This window comes from Odontesthes bonariensis, chromosome 13 (assembly GCF_027942865.1).
Source record: "Odontesthes bonariensis isolate fOdoBon6 chromosome 13, fOdoBon6.hap1, whole genome shotgun sequence".
NCBI classification, from domain to species: domain Eukaryota; kingdom Metazoa; phylum Chordata; class Actinopteri; order Atheriniformes; family Atherinopsidae; genus Odontesthes; species Odontesthes bonariensis.
In genome coordinates, this window is record NC_134518.1 from 19913729 (window position 1) to 19931217 (window position 17489).

The 17489-nt window shown below is 40.1% G+C and overlaps 1 protein-coding gene across 1 annotated transcript in view; it reads right to left on the reverse strand.

Moving 5' to 3' along the window:
- LOC142397155 (protein diaphanous homolog 1-like) overlaps positions 1 to 17489 on the reverse strand; it is a 75896-nt gene that overhangs the window by 52429 nt on the left and 5978 nt on the right. The window contains exons 2-5 of the mRNA XM_075480499.1: positions 5259 to 5285; positions 3230 to 3400; positions 2693 to 2794; positions 1586 to 1716 (exon numbers count right to left, since the gene is read on the reverse strand). Coding sequence (XP_075336614.1) covers positions 1586 to 1716; positions 2693 to 2794; positions 3230 to 3400; positions 5259 to 5285 — 431 coding nt within the window. The remainder of the gene's footprint in view (positions 1 to 1585; positions 1717 to 2692; positions 2795 to 3229; positions 3401 to 5258; positions 5286 to 17489) is intronic.

A 17489-nucleotide genomic window follows, 5' to 3' on the forward strand; every position in this document is an offset into this window, starting at 1 on the left:
TCGTGGATTTGCTAAACTGCTGAGGAACAATGTCCTATTGAAGGCTGCCTTTCAATTTTCAGACAGACAGCCAAATTCTATGCACTTTGATACAACAAGAGTCCTTTTTGCATCAACTATCTGCTCGTGGGTTCAACCTTCGATGGAGGAAAGTCGAGCCCAGTCTGGGAAAACTGGCAGTCGTTTTAAATCTGTGCTACCTGCAGATTATTTTCCTGCACTGGGTTGATTTGGTAAAGTTTTTTTTTTATCTTTTAATTCCCATCCTGTAGTCAGGACCAGTCACAACTTGTGAAAGCCTGGTGGAGCTCTTCAGATGTTCTCATGTTGAAAATGAATACTTTAATAGCAAAAAACAATAAAAATAAATAAATAAAAATAATAAATCACAGATTTGATTACAGCAGCTTCCATTGCTCAATTCTAAATGGGGCTCTAATCGTTGGCCTAATCAGAAACCTCTTTACATGCTGTTCAAAGTGTCCAATGTAGGGAGAAATACTTTTCCTACGTCACAGATCTTTATTCATCAAAACAATGAAAATGGAAACAAATGATCACCCCACAATGTTTTATCAAGTATCACATTTACCTGAGGACTCAGTGTTCATTTAAGTCATTTCTTTGTGATGTACTTATTTTTTACTTTACATGTTCATTTCTTACAGGTATTGCAAGTAAAAAAAAAAAAAGGATTCTACAACCACGTCCCTGATTTAATGTGAGTGGGTTCATGTTAACAACTGACGATATGGCCCTTTTAACTAAAACTACTCAGATCACATCCAAAGAGAAGGTGGTTAAGTTCTCTATCCAACATTTGTCGACTGATTAACCAAATGTCAGCTTGAACCAGAATAATGGAATAGAGCAGCACGGAAGAGCTAAGAACAGCTCATTAACCAAAGCACAGCAGCACATCTGAAGATGCCAGTGGTTCCGTTATGGCCCGAGCATGAACGGCAGCTAGGAGAACTGATAGTGTGTCGTCCATTGATGAGTTTGCTGCTAAAGGAGAGAACAGGACAAATGCAGGGAGGTACAGTAGCATTCTGTTCTCAGATTCAGCTTAAACGCATCAAGGCACACAGGACACCAGTTCAGATATCCAGGAGAACAACCACCACAGAAATACCACCAAAGCAAGCAGAAAGCTTCTCCAGTGGTCCTTGGCAGGGTGAGTCAGTCACCTGACCTCAGCCTGACTGAGCTGCCGTCCAGTGGGCAGAGAACCACAATAAAGGCAGAAAGCACTCACAACAAATTGAAGGCAGCCGCAATGAATGCCTGAGAGGGCATCGCCGCTGAAGATTCAAAGAGTCTGGTCAAGTCTGCGAGCCAAAGGGGCAATCGACTTCAAAGGATTCGCAACAAAATTTGAAAAACAATCACTGTGACTTCATGTACATATATACAGCAACTACTTCTGAACCTCTACACATTAGGCACTATTTGTTATTAATACACCTTCGAAATAATTTCTTGATATGCAAATGAATTCTAAGAGTCTTCGTAATATCATATTTCCAATTGAAACTCCAAGAACCGAAAAAAAGTGGCTCGATATTTAATGTGTGCGCAGTACCTGACGGGGTTGTTATTGAGCGAGACTCGGAGGGATTCCAGACAGCTCAGCAGCTGTGGGTCCCGGTAGGCTTCCTTTAGCTCCTGGATGTAGATCATGGCTGACTTGGAGCCCTCCTTCTGGTTTTGACCCTGATGAGCAAACAAAGAGCCAAATCACTCCGAGTTCTGCATTTACATTTCACTTCTAAGTGGACGTTACTCAAATTATTTTCACCTAAAAGCATAACAGTAAAGTACTGAGGGGCAAAAGTCGAGCGTTATTACAAACTTTCCAAAGGCATTGGATTTTTCTCTAACTAGGCTTATTTTACAGTTAAATGAACTGCATTAGCAACCATCTGTGTTTTCTCCCTTTGAGCTACTTGCTTCTCAGGGCGATTAAATCGCACCTGTTGCTTTTTAAATATTATTCATGCACCAGAATAATAGCTAGATCTACCCGAAAGGGAAATACTTCTTCTGATTCAATACTTCAACCTTGAATTAAACCTTTGGTGATGAATACGTTTCATTCTAAAACAAGAGACCTCCCCCAGTAGATTGTTTGGATTAGGGCAATTATCTTTTTAAGTTACAAGTTTTCCAACTTGTTATGTTTAAACAGGCATATTAGATATGTATGCACTGATTTACACATGTGATCAATAAATAAGACTTAGGCTGCGGCTACACGAAAACATTTTTCACTGTAAACGATACTTTTTCTTATCGTTTCGCTGTCGCGGCCACACGGAGCCGGCGTTCCCACTACCCCAAAACGATAGTTTTTGAAAACGGGTTCCAGAGTGGGAAAGTTTGAAAACGGCCTCGTTTCGTTTCCATTGTTACAGCTAAAACGTTTTTGCGTCAGTCACACGTTGACGCTGTGAGCCAATTTTAACACTTCTCTATTGTCTCACAGCGTGGCGTGACACAGTGGCGTGTGTACTGCATCGTTTCATCGTTTTCATCCGTTTTCGTCTGGACCTGAGTCTTTACAGCAGCGCGTTTCCGTGTGGTCGCAAGAATTTTCGTACCAGTTTTCAAAAAAAACCTCGTTTCGTTTTCGTGTAGCCGTAGCCTAAAATAAACTCTTAACTGGGTGTTTGTTTTTTTCAGTACTAACAGCTTTAGAGGTGTGGAGGTACTGGGACACCATCTCTCGTTTGATGATGATGTCTTTCTCTCTTAAAGGCTGCTGCTTTTCCTCATTCAGGTTCATATCCACCTAGAGACAAAACAGGAGGGTGGAGAGAAGAAAAGAGGGCAGTTAGTTGGTTCTACAGCATTTTGAGACCAAGAGATGGCATAAAATCTGTGTCTTTCAGTAAATAAAAAACAGAAAACATCTAAAAGATGTAATTCATATTTTATCCTTTAGGCAGCAGTGTTTCTGTTTTGCTCAGTTACAGAACAGTGGGACTGCACAGCGCGCTGCTTCGACAGTTTCCATTTAAAAAAAAAAACACATGTAAGTTGAAGGTAATAGGGTGTCTGAAGGTATGAGGCTTTGCATGAAGGGTCTGTCACCAGCAAGATTAATTAATAAACTGAGAGAGGAATATACCAAGGACAAGTTTCCCACATTTTTTAAGCAAGATGATCAAACTTATGTGGCTCCTCACCAGCTGCAGCTTTCACACACTTCTACTGTCGGCCTTACCAGCATCTGCTCAAAGAGCTCCAGGACATATTCATCAGAGTGATCATTCAGCATGGCACTCTGAGCACCCATCTCGTAGCTGGCAGCTGAGGAATGTCGATGACTTGGAACATGGCCAGGCTTCTCCTTGTCCTTGTCCTTTTTCATTCTCATGCTAGTGAAACGCTCCAGCTGGATTAGTGAACAATATGAAATGGGTTAGAGGAAAGAAATAATACAGGACAACAAAACTATCCTTTAGATCAGTGTTGAGTTTATGTGTCCACTGTAACATTAAATATCTTAATTTGTGGATATTAAATCAGCCCCTTTCAGACATCCATTCTTTTTCCAAATATCTGAATGAATTCTAACATGTCTATATTAAATATGAACATGCACTGTTTGGTGTACAGTTCAAAGTCCTTTTGGCAATCGTAAACCAACACTAGCAGCACAGAAAAGGGGAAGCATACTTATTAATCCTCCTTTAAACATCACAGTAATGTTTCATCTTTAACTCATGAACTAACAACCGATTAAATCTTCTCTTAGTTAACAAAAGCCTGCAAAAGCTGTAAAAACAAATATCGCCAAATCTCATCCATGCCAGCTTTGTGGTCAGATCAATGAACATCTGCTATGTTAAACAAAAGGAGTGAAATAGCAAGATCAATGCTGATGGATTTGTCACTTATTAAAACATTTTTAAAAAAGTTATTTTGCTCCCAGAAAAAAATTGAATAAACAAACTTAAGTATGACAGAAAATGAGCTGAGCTACTAAACACATAATAGTTATCAAGCTTATGACAACAAGGCCTTTAAAATCTCAGTGTTGTTGTTTATTAGAGCAAAAGATAATTATCTCCCCCCTAAATCAAACTAAAACCGACCTCTCTAACGCTGCTATACAAAGTGCCGAATACAGCATCTACAAACAGCTCATTTTGTCACAGCTCTTTTGGGGGGGCCTGAATTAAGCAATAAGAATGACTAAATGACACAAAGCCATCACTGTAACAGCTTAACAAAGCCAGCCATGTAATACTTTGCATGTGTCTGAAAAGGGCCAAGAACTCCACAAGGAGACGTCTGTAAACTAAATGTGATCATGTTAAGTGTTTAGACACATTTTGCCGACAAAGCCACACAAAGTAAACATGGAGTAAGCATAACAAGAGACAGAACATAGGACTGTAAATAAAAAAAAGCATGCGGGACGTCCTTTCTGACTGTGTGTGGTGAACTGAGTAATCACATTGTTTAGAACACATGGAAACAGTTGATGATGCACATAACCTTGGCACGGATGTCATAACGATCCCCGATAATAAAACATACAAATTAATCTGCTGACGAAGGTTATCATGTGCGAAACATTTGATGTCATCACTGTATTTGTGAAAACAAGCATATCCTCCTTAAAGGGATAGTTCGCCTCTTTTGACATGAAGCTGTATGACATCCCATATTAGCAATATCATTTATTAAATTTGACCTCCGTGATTGCCACCTGCCGATAGCCGTACCTGTTACGGTGTTTGCTGCTCGGAAGCAGGGGACTGCTTGGTCTGCACTTCGGTCTGTGCAGTCTACACAGCACGCAGTGATACGAAGGGAGAGAAAATAGCGCCAAGTGATTGTGAGGTCTGACTTTTTCTGGGTGAACGATTTTGTGATGCAAATGTATTATTCTTTTGAACGCATATTGTTTAGAGAAGCAAAACGCTTTATTTTTTAAGCCCCAGCCAACTAGCCGGACTTCCTTCGTCAACGCCAAAACGAGGCTGGAACTCGGCTCACAGGACGCAGCAAGGGGGTAAGTCAAATTTGATAAATGATATTGCTAATGTGGGATGTCATACAGCTTCATGTCAAAAGAGGCGAACTATCCCTTTAAGTGCAGCAAGAGACAAACCACAGACACTCAACAGCAAATGTGTTGTGATGAGTTAGGCTTCTGACAGACAGTGACATGTTAGTTTCATGGAAAACTATTGTAACAGATTGTTGAGTCAAGCACACAGTTGGCTAAACAACAAACCTACCTCATCAGGAAACAGCCGTTTGAGCTTCTGTAGAACGTGAACGAAAGGTAGGGTGGGATAAAAAAAAAAAAGAAAAAAAAAGAAAGAAAATGCAATCATCCAGATGGCAGCGAAAATAAATGACAAGGGGGACGAGGGGAAGAGAGGGAGACAAATAAAGAATCCATTAAACAGAAATTACTTATGACATTATCCAGAGTTCATGAATGATTCACAGCAGAACAGAGTGAGAAACACCCAATAAATTACCATGAAAACTTAATTCAATTTTTCATTCAGGATTAGCGTGGCTTTATAAGTACTTTTTTAGAGGAGGTAAGTAAGCGGGGAAGGTTGTAATTGATTCATTTGCAGAGCACAATTATATCTTAAGAGGGACAAATAGCCACTAGATGGCAGGCTACACCCAATAATAAGTCTCTGGGAAGCTCAATGCAATCCAGCGTTTAACTGGATGGTCCATGCAAAGCACTCTCTCCAACTGAATGTCCAAATTATTATTAGCTTTACACGGGAAACAAGAAGCACGAGGAAACGTGTGTATGGAAGTGAGGTAAAAAATACCAATATGTAGTTGTAGTGGGTAAATCTGTCCACAATTCAAATTCAAAGGCAAGCTGTGAACTGCAAAAATGACCACAAACCTCCAACAGCAAGTAAAACTACCAGTCTGAAAACATCGTACCCTGTGATGTGGCATAAAACAGCTGGTAGTTTAACCACGGATCATCTGGATTTAGGACTGAGGCAAAAGGTAAATGAAGAATCAACTGTCATGCCCTGCGAGTTCTAAAGACAGTGTGTAATGTAACATATGTATCAAAAGGGAAAAAGTGGTTATCAAGCTCTAACATTTACTTCACAACACTGTTTACAATCTGCTTAAGGCTGAAAAGATTTCCAATGTTGAGCTTCCTTTTGTATAGCAAGACCTGTGTGTCTGCCAAGTGTGTGTTTGTGTGTGCCAGGTTTTACTCATGTTGTGGGAGCCCAAGTCTGTTTTCACACTCGTGTTATGAGTTCATTTCCCAATTCAGTGTTAAGTTCTGATTAGAAATCTCATTAAAATGTTAAGATGAAGACGTGCTTTACTATACGAGTAAGGTTATGTTGAAGTTTAGGTCAAGTTGTAATCATGGTCAGGTTTAGAGTAAGTGTTTGGCTCCATGAATGTGTGTGCGCAGAAGGCTGCTGAAAGCCATGGAAACAGACTGCTTCAAATAAACTAATACCGGCACTACTGAAAAGAATCTACTTTGAGGCTTTAGTAACAACCTGCTGCTCATTGTTCATTTTCTTCTAAAAATTAATTTCAATAAAACCTTTTGAATGTAAATGTTGTATTGTATGTCCATATAACAATACATCTACATTTAAGTGGGCTGCAACTCACTTGAGGTCCCACAGCTGGTCAAGTGCTAGGGACAATACTCTGAAGTGGAAGACTGAGGTAAAAGGGAATGAAGATTTAGGGGATGAAAAAGAAGACTGTGATTAGAGTCCAGAGAGGGATGTTTCCAGTTTCCCAGCTGCCATTAAATAACAGACCCATGACTGATAACACAAATGAACACAGTGCCAGAAAAATAGACACGCATGCAAACAAATGCTGTGGTGCTATTCTCCCCACAGAACGGAAATACCCAGCTGACAGTAGGCAGAGTGGATTCTGGGTAATCGCATGGGGAGCTGAGAACAAGTGAGGAAGACGACTATAAAGACAGATGGGGGGGAGGAGAAACCCCATTGAATTTAACAAACTGTAAAGTTCCGCTTTACAGACCACAAATACAGTTAAGACGCACACACACACACACTGACTAACTTTGAGCCAGGATTGTCAACGTTGAAATTGACCTACAACGATCCACTAGATATCAACATTCAGGATACGCCATCATGGCTCGATTTAAAACAAAAATACAAAAAATATTTATATTGCTTCTTGGATAATTCATTTTTTTTATGTGAATAATATTTGAAAAAACTTAAAAAGTATCTTTGACTCTTTGATAAATTACAACTAAAGACAGAGAAAAAAAAAAGGAAATACTTTATTCAATTTAATCAACACAAATATGACAGGGTTTTATTCAAGACTCTCTGTTCGATATAGCCAGTGTAAAAATGTGAAGATATGTGATGCTGTGTTATACGCTGAGGTGCTGGTGCCAGTTTGTGGGGAATGCTCTCTCCCATTAACTCTGTGTAACACCATTGTTACCTGGTCAGATTTTGTTTTACTGGGCTAAAAAAAAAAAAAATCCAGTTGAGAAGAAAAGAGATGGCGGACAAGAAAAAAAGGTGACAGAAGAGTAACTTTTATCAGGAGTAACAATCTGCTAATAAACAAGCCAACAAGCCGGTATTGTGCCGCCGATGACATCATCCATGTCACGCAGTCCCATTTAAACTCCCGCATACTTGCAGGAGCACCGAGAACAATGCCTACATAAAGCTAAATGTTACATAATTGGTTTCACAATTTTCCAGCAGTAGCCCGTTTCTTACCTTGTGTTGCCACCAAGCAAGATTTTGGTAAATATTTAGAAGGTTAGCAGACAAATCTGGGCAGGGGTAACTCGGCAGCAGAAACTGTCACCAGCTCTGCTAAATTTTGTTACAATAGAGTAGTTCAGTTAAAACAACCATTATACCAAACAGAGGAAGCCTTGCATCATTTTTGTTTGTTTTGTTCCACCATTAGACACTTATTCAGCTCTGCGACTTCCTCCTCTGGCAGGTAAGTGATGTGCAACATCCCGCCTTTAACAGGTGGAGTAAAAATGGCTTGTGTCTGCATTTCTTCCAAGAAAAGTTGTTCTATTCAACACCTTTGGGTTTTGATAATTCAGCATCTCACAATAATCACCTTTAATATAATTTCCTATCTAGTAGGCTACAGGTTGAGTGAATTTTAGATGACCAATAATAACATTGGTATAATAACAATAACAACCAATAACCATAGTCTGGAGCAGAAGCAAGCCAACAATCAAGCTTTCTGTGTTGACTCTGCTGGAAGGATGTAAGAAACAAACCGATTGATTCCCACCATTCCACAAAAGTAAGCCATGTCTTTGCAAATGTATGTATGTATGTATACAAATGTATGTTCATTCAGAAAAACAACATACCAGCCTGAGAAGTCATAGAGCAGAGTAACAACATGAATATTTGTTTTGAAGACAGACACGGCAATAATTATCCCAATTCACACACCTTTACAATAGACTGTCGACCGTTTACATCCTCATTCATCAATCTTTGGCACAGCTGACCTCAAAGATAACACGTACAAGGCTGCAGTTGCATCTACGGAGTCTCGAAACCCTTTAGGCTACCAGTCTAAGAGAAACACCTTTCAGAAATGTTGGCATTCCTCATTTTAAAAAACAAGATAGGTTTCACCATAGAGTCTGACTAAATATCCATCAAATAGCCTGCAGCAAAGAAGCATGTTTCTCTGAAATCCTTTGGTTAACAACTCATAAATAATTAGAAAATGAAGGGTAAGGTTGAAAAAGTCAAATGCTCAAATGTGTTATGAATAGATCGCTATTTTTTTTATAATTACATTGTGTCATCAAAAAGTAAACCTGGATGATGCTTAAGACGAGAAGTCTTAAGCAAATATTACACGAAATGCTCCTTTACAATCTCATGTCGGATGGAAAATCCTTTACAAACGTCCACACAGGTACACATAGTAAATGTACAGTGACCAGCAAAATTATACAGGCCCCATTGCATGGGGAATCCACTGTAATGGGGTTTAAATAATTTTGCTAAAGGGAACATGTTGTACAGCCCTGTAGCCAACAGCATAAACAAGAAGGGGGGGAAAAAGCTCTTTCTGCATGTCAGCCTCTGGTACCAGGTCAGCTGAGGAGAGATGAATCTGATTATGTGTTTGGCTTACGACAGCAACATAATGTGCCAGTAACACATTGCTACTGATTTGTCTCTGTGTGTGCACCATCACTTAGCATATATATGTAGCAGAGTGATGAGAACCATTATGTAAATCGGCAAGAATGGCAACTACGCAATTTGAGAACGAAAGAGAGGAGAATGGCACCTTTCACAGGGAAATGAGTGAAGTACATACAGTTCTGTCAGGAGGACTATTACAAATTTATACACGCTAGGTTCAAGGTGGGGCTAAATAATGTAGGGGGGGATTTTTCTGATGGATATAGGGAATGTGGAAAGGACATCATATTCTCATTTATTGTAGGGAAGGGAACACCGACAAGAATACAGTGTGTGGTTTTTCAAATGCTAGTGAAAGAAATGTGAAATGTGCAGCTCAGAACAGACGTCTGGGTTAACATCGAACTAACAAACAACTGACAATGTCAGTCATCGCAGCTTAGAAGATGGGAGTCTAACAATACTTATCCTGCACTTTTACAGCAGTGTGTGCAGGTCAACTTTCTCTACATGCACGACGCCGTTTATACTCCAAAAGTAGCTCAAAGCTGACATTTCTGAAAGTCATGTCTTATTTTCCTGCAATTAAAATGCTGCCGAAGTTTAACTGTTTGTCTGGAATTGAAATGACTCCGTACGTCATTCTCAACCAACAGATACAAACTCGTATACAACGTTATGATGGAGCCAGTCAGTGGTGTAATGGTGAGGCGTTGCACCACATACTGTAAATATGTATATGAGTGAACAGGAAGAAAAAAAGAAAAAAGTGTGAACCAAGTGGCAACAAAATCTTATGTCACTCTGCACTTTGTCCCAGATGATTGGCAGATAGCATCTCATGTGCTCCAAATAAGAGCAATGACAAAGATTATATTGCTCATAGCAGGAAGATTTCAATTAGAATTCTGTTTTGTTTTTTGGATAGAGAATAATCCATCCATCCATTTTTTATACCAACCATCCACACTCACACTTACTCCAAGGGACAATTTAGAGTCACCAAAAAAACTGACATGCATGTTTGGACGGTGGGAAGTCGGAGTACCTGGAGAGAGCCCACGCATACACGGGGAGCACATGCCAACTCCACACAGAAAGGCCCCAGCGGGGAATCGAACCTGGAACCATCTTGCTGTGAGGCAACAGCACCAACTACCACACCACCTGATATCTGTATTAATCTATTATAAGCATGCTGCTAAAGGCACAGCCCTCTGAGTCAAGATCAAATCAAGAGGTCCCTAGGGATTCTTATTCTCTTTGAATGTTTGTTTTCCTTTTTTGGGGGGCCTGGTTTGGGATGTTGTTAACAAGGGGCCAGTCCTGGGAAGCAGGATGAGTGACGTAGCGAGCTAAATTTAGGTTCAGGCTCTGGATTTTCTGAATCACAACACAAAGCACGTTTGGTTTTGACGCATGCAACAGCACCACCTCCCAACCAATCAATGCTCTTAAAGAAAAAAGAAGATTTAAGACATCAGTGCATGGACGGTTAGGGAATCTATTAAAGTTAAAGTACGACTACTATGTTTAACATTCTCTGAGAAGAGTCTTCCTGAGAGATATGTCAGCAGAAGATAACATTTAGAATAAAAACAGAAACTGATGACATTAAAACTCCTTCATGTTGACTTTAAGATTTGGAACAAAAATTATCTTGAAAAAAATTAAATCCAACTGAAATCACCACTTAAGTACTTTTTTACATACAGTTTTCTCCTAAAGCGAGTGTGCAGTGCATCGAACGCTACAAATTGCATCAAAAGATGTGTGCACTTGGACGATCAAATCCACCACCTCTTGAAATACTTTAGACTAGGGTATTAAAGAAAAAAGCCTCGATGATGTCAAATTTACTTAGACATTTACAATAATTCCACTGATTGTTTTTATTAGCTTTTGTTTGTTTTGGTTTTTTTGGCACAAAGAGGAATCAAAGCAGCCAGCGTTGCATCTGAGTGAATAAGGCTCAAGAAAAATACACCTGCAGCACATAAATACAACATAATCATGCGTCATAAAATCTAGATCATCGTCTTTCGTTGCAGCAACTCTTATGAAGTTCTCTACAGTTAGGTTTAGTTAAGCCAGATTAACTAAATATATCCTGGATATGTTGAGGCCCATTTGTGACCTACCAGGCCAACAACTGTAGGGGAAAAACTAAACTTGCTTCTTCACCAACTCTCTGGCCTGCTCTTAAGCAAACAACTCCACTACCCAGATAAACACAGGTCAACACAGGTCCGCATGTCTGGGCTGCGATGGTCCAATCTTCCTCCTGCTGTTTGGATTTAGCAACTGTTCTAAATCCCTTTTACCTCAGTTTCCAGTACCTGAACTACCTGAACTCATACAGAGCATCTTCATGATTCCAGCTTGAGCCTTTATATAAACAAAACGTAGGAGAGGGTTGTTCAGAAAGTTGTAAAGAAGTGCTATAGTGTGGGTGTGGTGTTTATCGTATTGACTGCACCGAGTTAACATTGCTCACAAAGTTACCATGGTTACATTCTCAGCGTACATGGGGAAGCAATACTTAGAAAGGCACACCCAGATACCGTTTCCAAGGTAGCAAAGCAGGAAATTACCAACAACCCTGATGAATTACATCAGTAATAGTTTTGTGGCAATCGACTCTTTACCAAAGCTGCACTTTTTAATGTCCCTCCTGCTTCATGAACCCACAAACTTTACAGTTTTGCAGTAACGTGGCCCTCTGGCCCACTACAAAGCTAACCAGTTCTGAGCAGGTTCCACAGCTTCTCGGCTCCTCCAGCTCTGAACTGGAGATGGCTGCAGACCAGCACCAGGTTCACCATCAGTAAATAGACTGACCTTACTGGTATGTCTTAAAGTCTCAGTTTTTGAAAGCAAATAATTTCTTTACTTTTTTTTTATCCATTTCTGGTGTTTTTTCTTTTGTTCTTAGTGTTCATGAGTGACAAAACTGTAGCATAAATTCATGAATTTGCTTCACAATCTTAATCAAATGAAGTAATGGTAGCCAAAAGTAAGTACTGTCCTTCAAAATGATCCCTGATTAGCCAAAGTCACAAGCTGACTCAAACTAAAGCAAGCCAACCCCCCCCCTCCCAAAAAAAAGAGAAAAACATAACAAGAGATTTGTTGGGCACTAGAAATGCAACCTAGTGGAGAGGTGAGTCAAATGACTGATCCGATACAAGTGACAACATGACACTGAGAAGGGCTACAGTTCTACTCCCCACACTCCCACAGGTGCAGAAAGGTCAGCACTGGACAAGGAGACCCCAGTCCTGAGGAGGGGAGCAGTGACAACAGTTCGTTCACCCAGTTCGTTCAGGCCTGCATTATCAGACTGATCTTAATAGAGTAGCTGGGGTTACGTTCAAGTTTTTCTTTTTTCCCCAACCAAAGTGCATTATGCAACAGACATTTTGATGTTTGATGATTAATAAGGTTGAAGCTCATTTACAGTCGGTTTCACCGACTATTTTGCGACGCTGTAATGCTTCCAAACAAGCCGACAGGTTTCATAACTGCACGCTTCACTAACGTCGGCCTTCTTCACACTTCTTAGTTATTCATATACACAAAAAAAAAAAAGCTGCATCTGCTGAGCATCAGTTAGCACATCTGACAGTTCTGCCTCACTCACAGCACAAGTTCACCTTCCTTTATCTCAACTGAAACTAATTAAGTTTGCATACCAATGCACAGTATAATTTACACAGCACTGCTCCCACCTCTGAGTCTCTCTTTTAAAGTCAATTTGTCTCTCCATATGACTAAAGAATTTCTAGCTGGTTTCTTTGGGTTGTTTTTTTTTTATTATTATTATTTACAGTCGTGTTGATACAGAGAGACGTCTTGAGATAAGCTGTAATCTCTCAAGGAAAGACAGAGAGTCACTGACAAGGACTGACACTGTAATCCCATCTAAACCCCCCCACCCCCCCACACAAGACACAGGTAACACACACAGAGCTGAGAGCAGTCATATCTGTTCGGATCAGTCGCTCATCTGTCTATCCAGTTTTCTGCTGACTGTTCAAAAGATAGAGAGATTAGTAGCCTTATTTGCCAGAAACTTCCTTGAAAGAAGCCTCTTCTTCCGATTGGCTTTTAGAATGGGAGGGAAAATAAATTATGACACCGCAAGGCCTAATCCAGCTATGACTGAAAGACCAAAATACCAATTGTGGTAAAAATGAGGCAAGGTCATATGTTATTACTATAAAATACTGAGCTACCAGCAGGGAAGAGGAATGCTGGAGGGAGTGGACCCGACAGGAGGTGCTAAAGCCGGATTGAGACTGAACTCACATCCTCCTCCATAACTGTTGTGGCAATTAATTGTTTTGTACATTTTTACTCAGCAAAAAAGCAATATCTGCTTTTTACTGTCGAGCTACGTGCAGCTCGTCTATTCAGCCGCTCTTTCTCTGTCTTTAGCCTCCACACGTTCAAGCTACGTTGGCCAGATTTTAGTTTATCTTTTTGAAAAATACAGTGACTTCAGGCTTTCCTCTCCCGCTGCAGGCCGGGCAGACAAAAGGAGGAGCGTGCTCCATAAAAAAATATGGTGACAATGTTACCAAGCTCATCAGACTTACCTGCTGTCTGTAGAGTGAGTGCAGCAGCCTGGCTGCGTATGAATATAGTCGTTAGACATGCGTACTGAAAGCATAGCCTAATACGTTTCTATAGTCTGATCAAGACTGATCTATACAGAAAATAATATTGTTGTCATATTGCCCAGCACTGCTTTAAAATAATGACTATTTAGGCGCATTCCCACTGTATGAACCTTTTGCAGTTCCTATAACCTTTTCAGGAATAGGGCCGTTTTTTCTCCTCCATTTGGACATACAGGAACTAGGGACCATGGCCCTCAGTTCCTATAACCATTTTAGCTCCCTTTCCGAGGCTGGGTCTTTTCTGGGTTCCATAGGAACACATCTGACGTAGGTGTTTGGTGGTTGGTAGCTACGCCCCTTGTCAGATTTCCGGTTCTTCATGTTCCTAATCTGCTCAACGCAAACAGTAGAATAACAGCTGAAATGTTTACTCATACGACACGGACACAACCGGCTCGTGTTTAATAAGTTAAACTTACACGTCGTCTCCTTTGACTGTGGCGCTCTGCTCTCCTTCCTTCATGAAACGAAGATGTATCGCCTCTGCTCGATTCTTCGTCTCCCGACTCTCTCTGTGTGCTATTCCAGCCTCGATGTTAGACGCCCGATGTGATCGTCCATGATTAGTATTACCGTCATGCAGACCATGAACACGGTAGCTTCTTGTTTTTTTTTCTTCTCTCCTTACTTTTCACGGGTTTTGTTTTGTTTCGTTTTGTTGTTGAGTGTGGCGCTAAAGTAACACATCAATGTCGCAGACAGTTGCGTCGCATCAGTCCCTATCAGGGTCCCGACTCATGTGCGAATGCAAAATGAAACAGTTCCCCTGGGGAAGGGTAGTTAATAGAACGGAATTCGAGGTGGACCGTTCTAAGACTGCGTTCTAAGAACTGCTCTGTGTGGCTAATGGTTCCAGTGTAGTTGCTTTTTTAACTACTGCTATCCAAGCCATGGAAAACTAAATGGAGCAATATTTGACTCTTGTAACACCTGGATTCCAAATCTAGTAAAGTACTTTTTTTTTTTTTTTTTTTTTTTTTAAAAAACAACTCACAAAAAGTAAAGAAAATTAATAACAGAAAAAGTTAATGGGCCGATTGGGCAGGTGTTTAGCAGTTGTAACTGCTGATGCCTCAGAAAATAACCATCTAGTGAAGCCCTCTGAATCATAAATTGTGTATCAGCTTTTCAAAAATCCAACACAAGAAATTCTGAGGAGGTACACTGGCAGCTTATGAATCAACATACAGCCAGTTTTAACTCAGTCTGAACAGACACACAACCTCACATATTCACACACAGGAACAGGTGTAAATTAGTGATCGAGTGTTGTGCTCATCAGAAAACCTCAGTCAGAAAAGCAACAAGATTAAAGGCAGCTGACCATGTGAAAAGAGAGATATGTTCTATAAAGCTTTATTATACAGGAATCAGCATAAACACTCATTCACAACTTATTTCACCGCATTTCAAGTTTAGATCCATACAGGAATAAAGGTATAGGTCCCAAAGGGGCCGCCCACCACAAACACGCATGATCTTGAGAATGTTTCAAACCCACCCATTCAGGTCTATAATTAAAACCTTGCTCTATTCTTAAATATCAACCGGGCCTCCAAAGCACCCACAGTCCTGAGAAAGGCTCAACATATTTACTAGCCCAGTGGTACCTCTTTGCACAATTTATGGAAAGGGAGAATGAGAGCGATAAGGCTAAGAAATAATAGGTACAAATAAGGAAGCATCCTGTTCACCACTTTTGCACAACTTCCTTTTACAGACTGCAGAATTTGAGAAATAATATAAGAGCGTGGAATCACTGACATATTTGTAAGCGTGCATTTGACTTGTAAAATAGGAAGTAGAACTAAACAGTTTGAAATGACTGATCGCTGGGTTTTCTGAACAGTTTCAACAAAGTTCAAATGTATGAGTTGCTTTTGCACAACAGCCCATTTATTACTTTAACCTGAGGAGACTTCACAACTTGTAAGGGCCCTCGCATGAAAAATATCCAATAACCACTGGTTGAAGCAACTTCTGTGCGTAAGCATGACAAAGATTGACACACGGAAACCATTAAGTTCTGTTTCACTGACAGCCTGCCGTCTATGGCTCTATAAATTTTTTTTTTAAAAAGACACGAACCGGAAGACATGACTTTATGAGTAAAACAGCACATCACTTGCACAAAAACGGCCAGCTGCTCTACTCTATGCGACAGGACTGGGATTTTTAGGGTAAAGATACATTGTGCAAGATGTAGGAACATCAGCGGATAAACTTACAAAACCAACAATACATCCCACCTATCATCAAGCTACAGTGGCAGCAAAAAAAAACAAACAAAAAAAAAAAAAACAGGAAAGGCTGATCTTAAGCAGTCATTTACATTAGTTCCTTTTGGGCTAATGCTGTAACATGGCAGAGCGGAGAAGAAAGACAGGCGACCCATTGTGTTTTTAGATAAACTCCTTGTTCTAATATGATGGAAACACAATGATTTTCACTTTGTGCGACTCCACACCGATGAAAATATAATTAGGTATGTCATATTACAATCCACGAACAGATTGCCCTAAATGTCCGACGCAGGAACAAACAAATATAAAGCATCTGAACACGAGCTTAGAAGTCAGTTACCACCTCTACAGACGGGCATTTAAAGCATTCCGGTCAGTCCTAAAGAAATGGTGCGGCGAGAAAGTCTAAACAAGCCTAATGGCTTTAGTGATTACCGGTTGCCCTTTGAGGCACTGGATGGAAAATTAAGAGATTTTTGAGGATGGGATAATATTCTCGGACCAACATCCTTACACAGACCCACTGACCACTTATCAGTGATATGGCTTAAAGCAAGCGTATGAAAAGGGTTCGGTTTGTACTTCTGTTTGCGGTGATGATTGCGACAGTTTTTTTAAAGTTAACCAAAAAGGAATGCATCACAGATCTACTTTGAAAGTGGACATACAGTCTCTTTTTTCTTATTTGAAGCATTATGGCACTCAAATGCTGTCACACTGTCAAAAAAAAGAAAGAAAATAAGACACTCCAGTAATGCTCCATCCTAAGAGTCTAATATGAAATTTAAATGCCTCTAAAGCAAATCCAACATTTTCATTACCAATTAAAATGAACAACTATAGCTGGCGGTGTGATTTCAGCTTTAAAATGATCAAAGTATCATTACCTTCATTTCCCACCCATTTGAATAAACTTTGTAGGAAATCTCAGTCAACTGGCACCTTGTGCCACCCAACTATGAACCGCAGCTTATCAAAGTGGCACAAAGTAGAAGGTTTTAGATTCCCATGGAAGCGGTTTAAAATGTGCAGTATGACTGAGAGCAGCCAACATTAACATTAAAAAAAATAACACTTTGGTTTTCTAGCTTTTAAGGTGAATCGCATTCACATGCTGTAGCTGACAGAGAACTTGAACAGCCAGAATATTCAAGGTGGAACTTGCTCTAAAGTGATTGTTCTTCAAGTTTGCAGCTAATTTCAGCTATTCTATCAGTAACTGCGAGTGTGATAAGACTCACCGTGTACACGGGGAGTTCACATGTAGCCTACTACTACAGCTTTATAAAGTGTGTCTCGATGCACTGTGGTTTAACAACAGAGGCTCACAATCAAACCTGGCAAAGTTTGATGTGAAAAAAAACAAC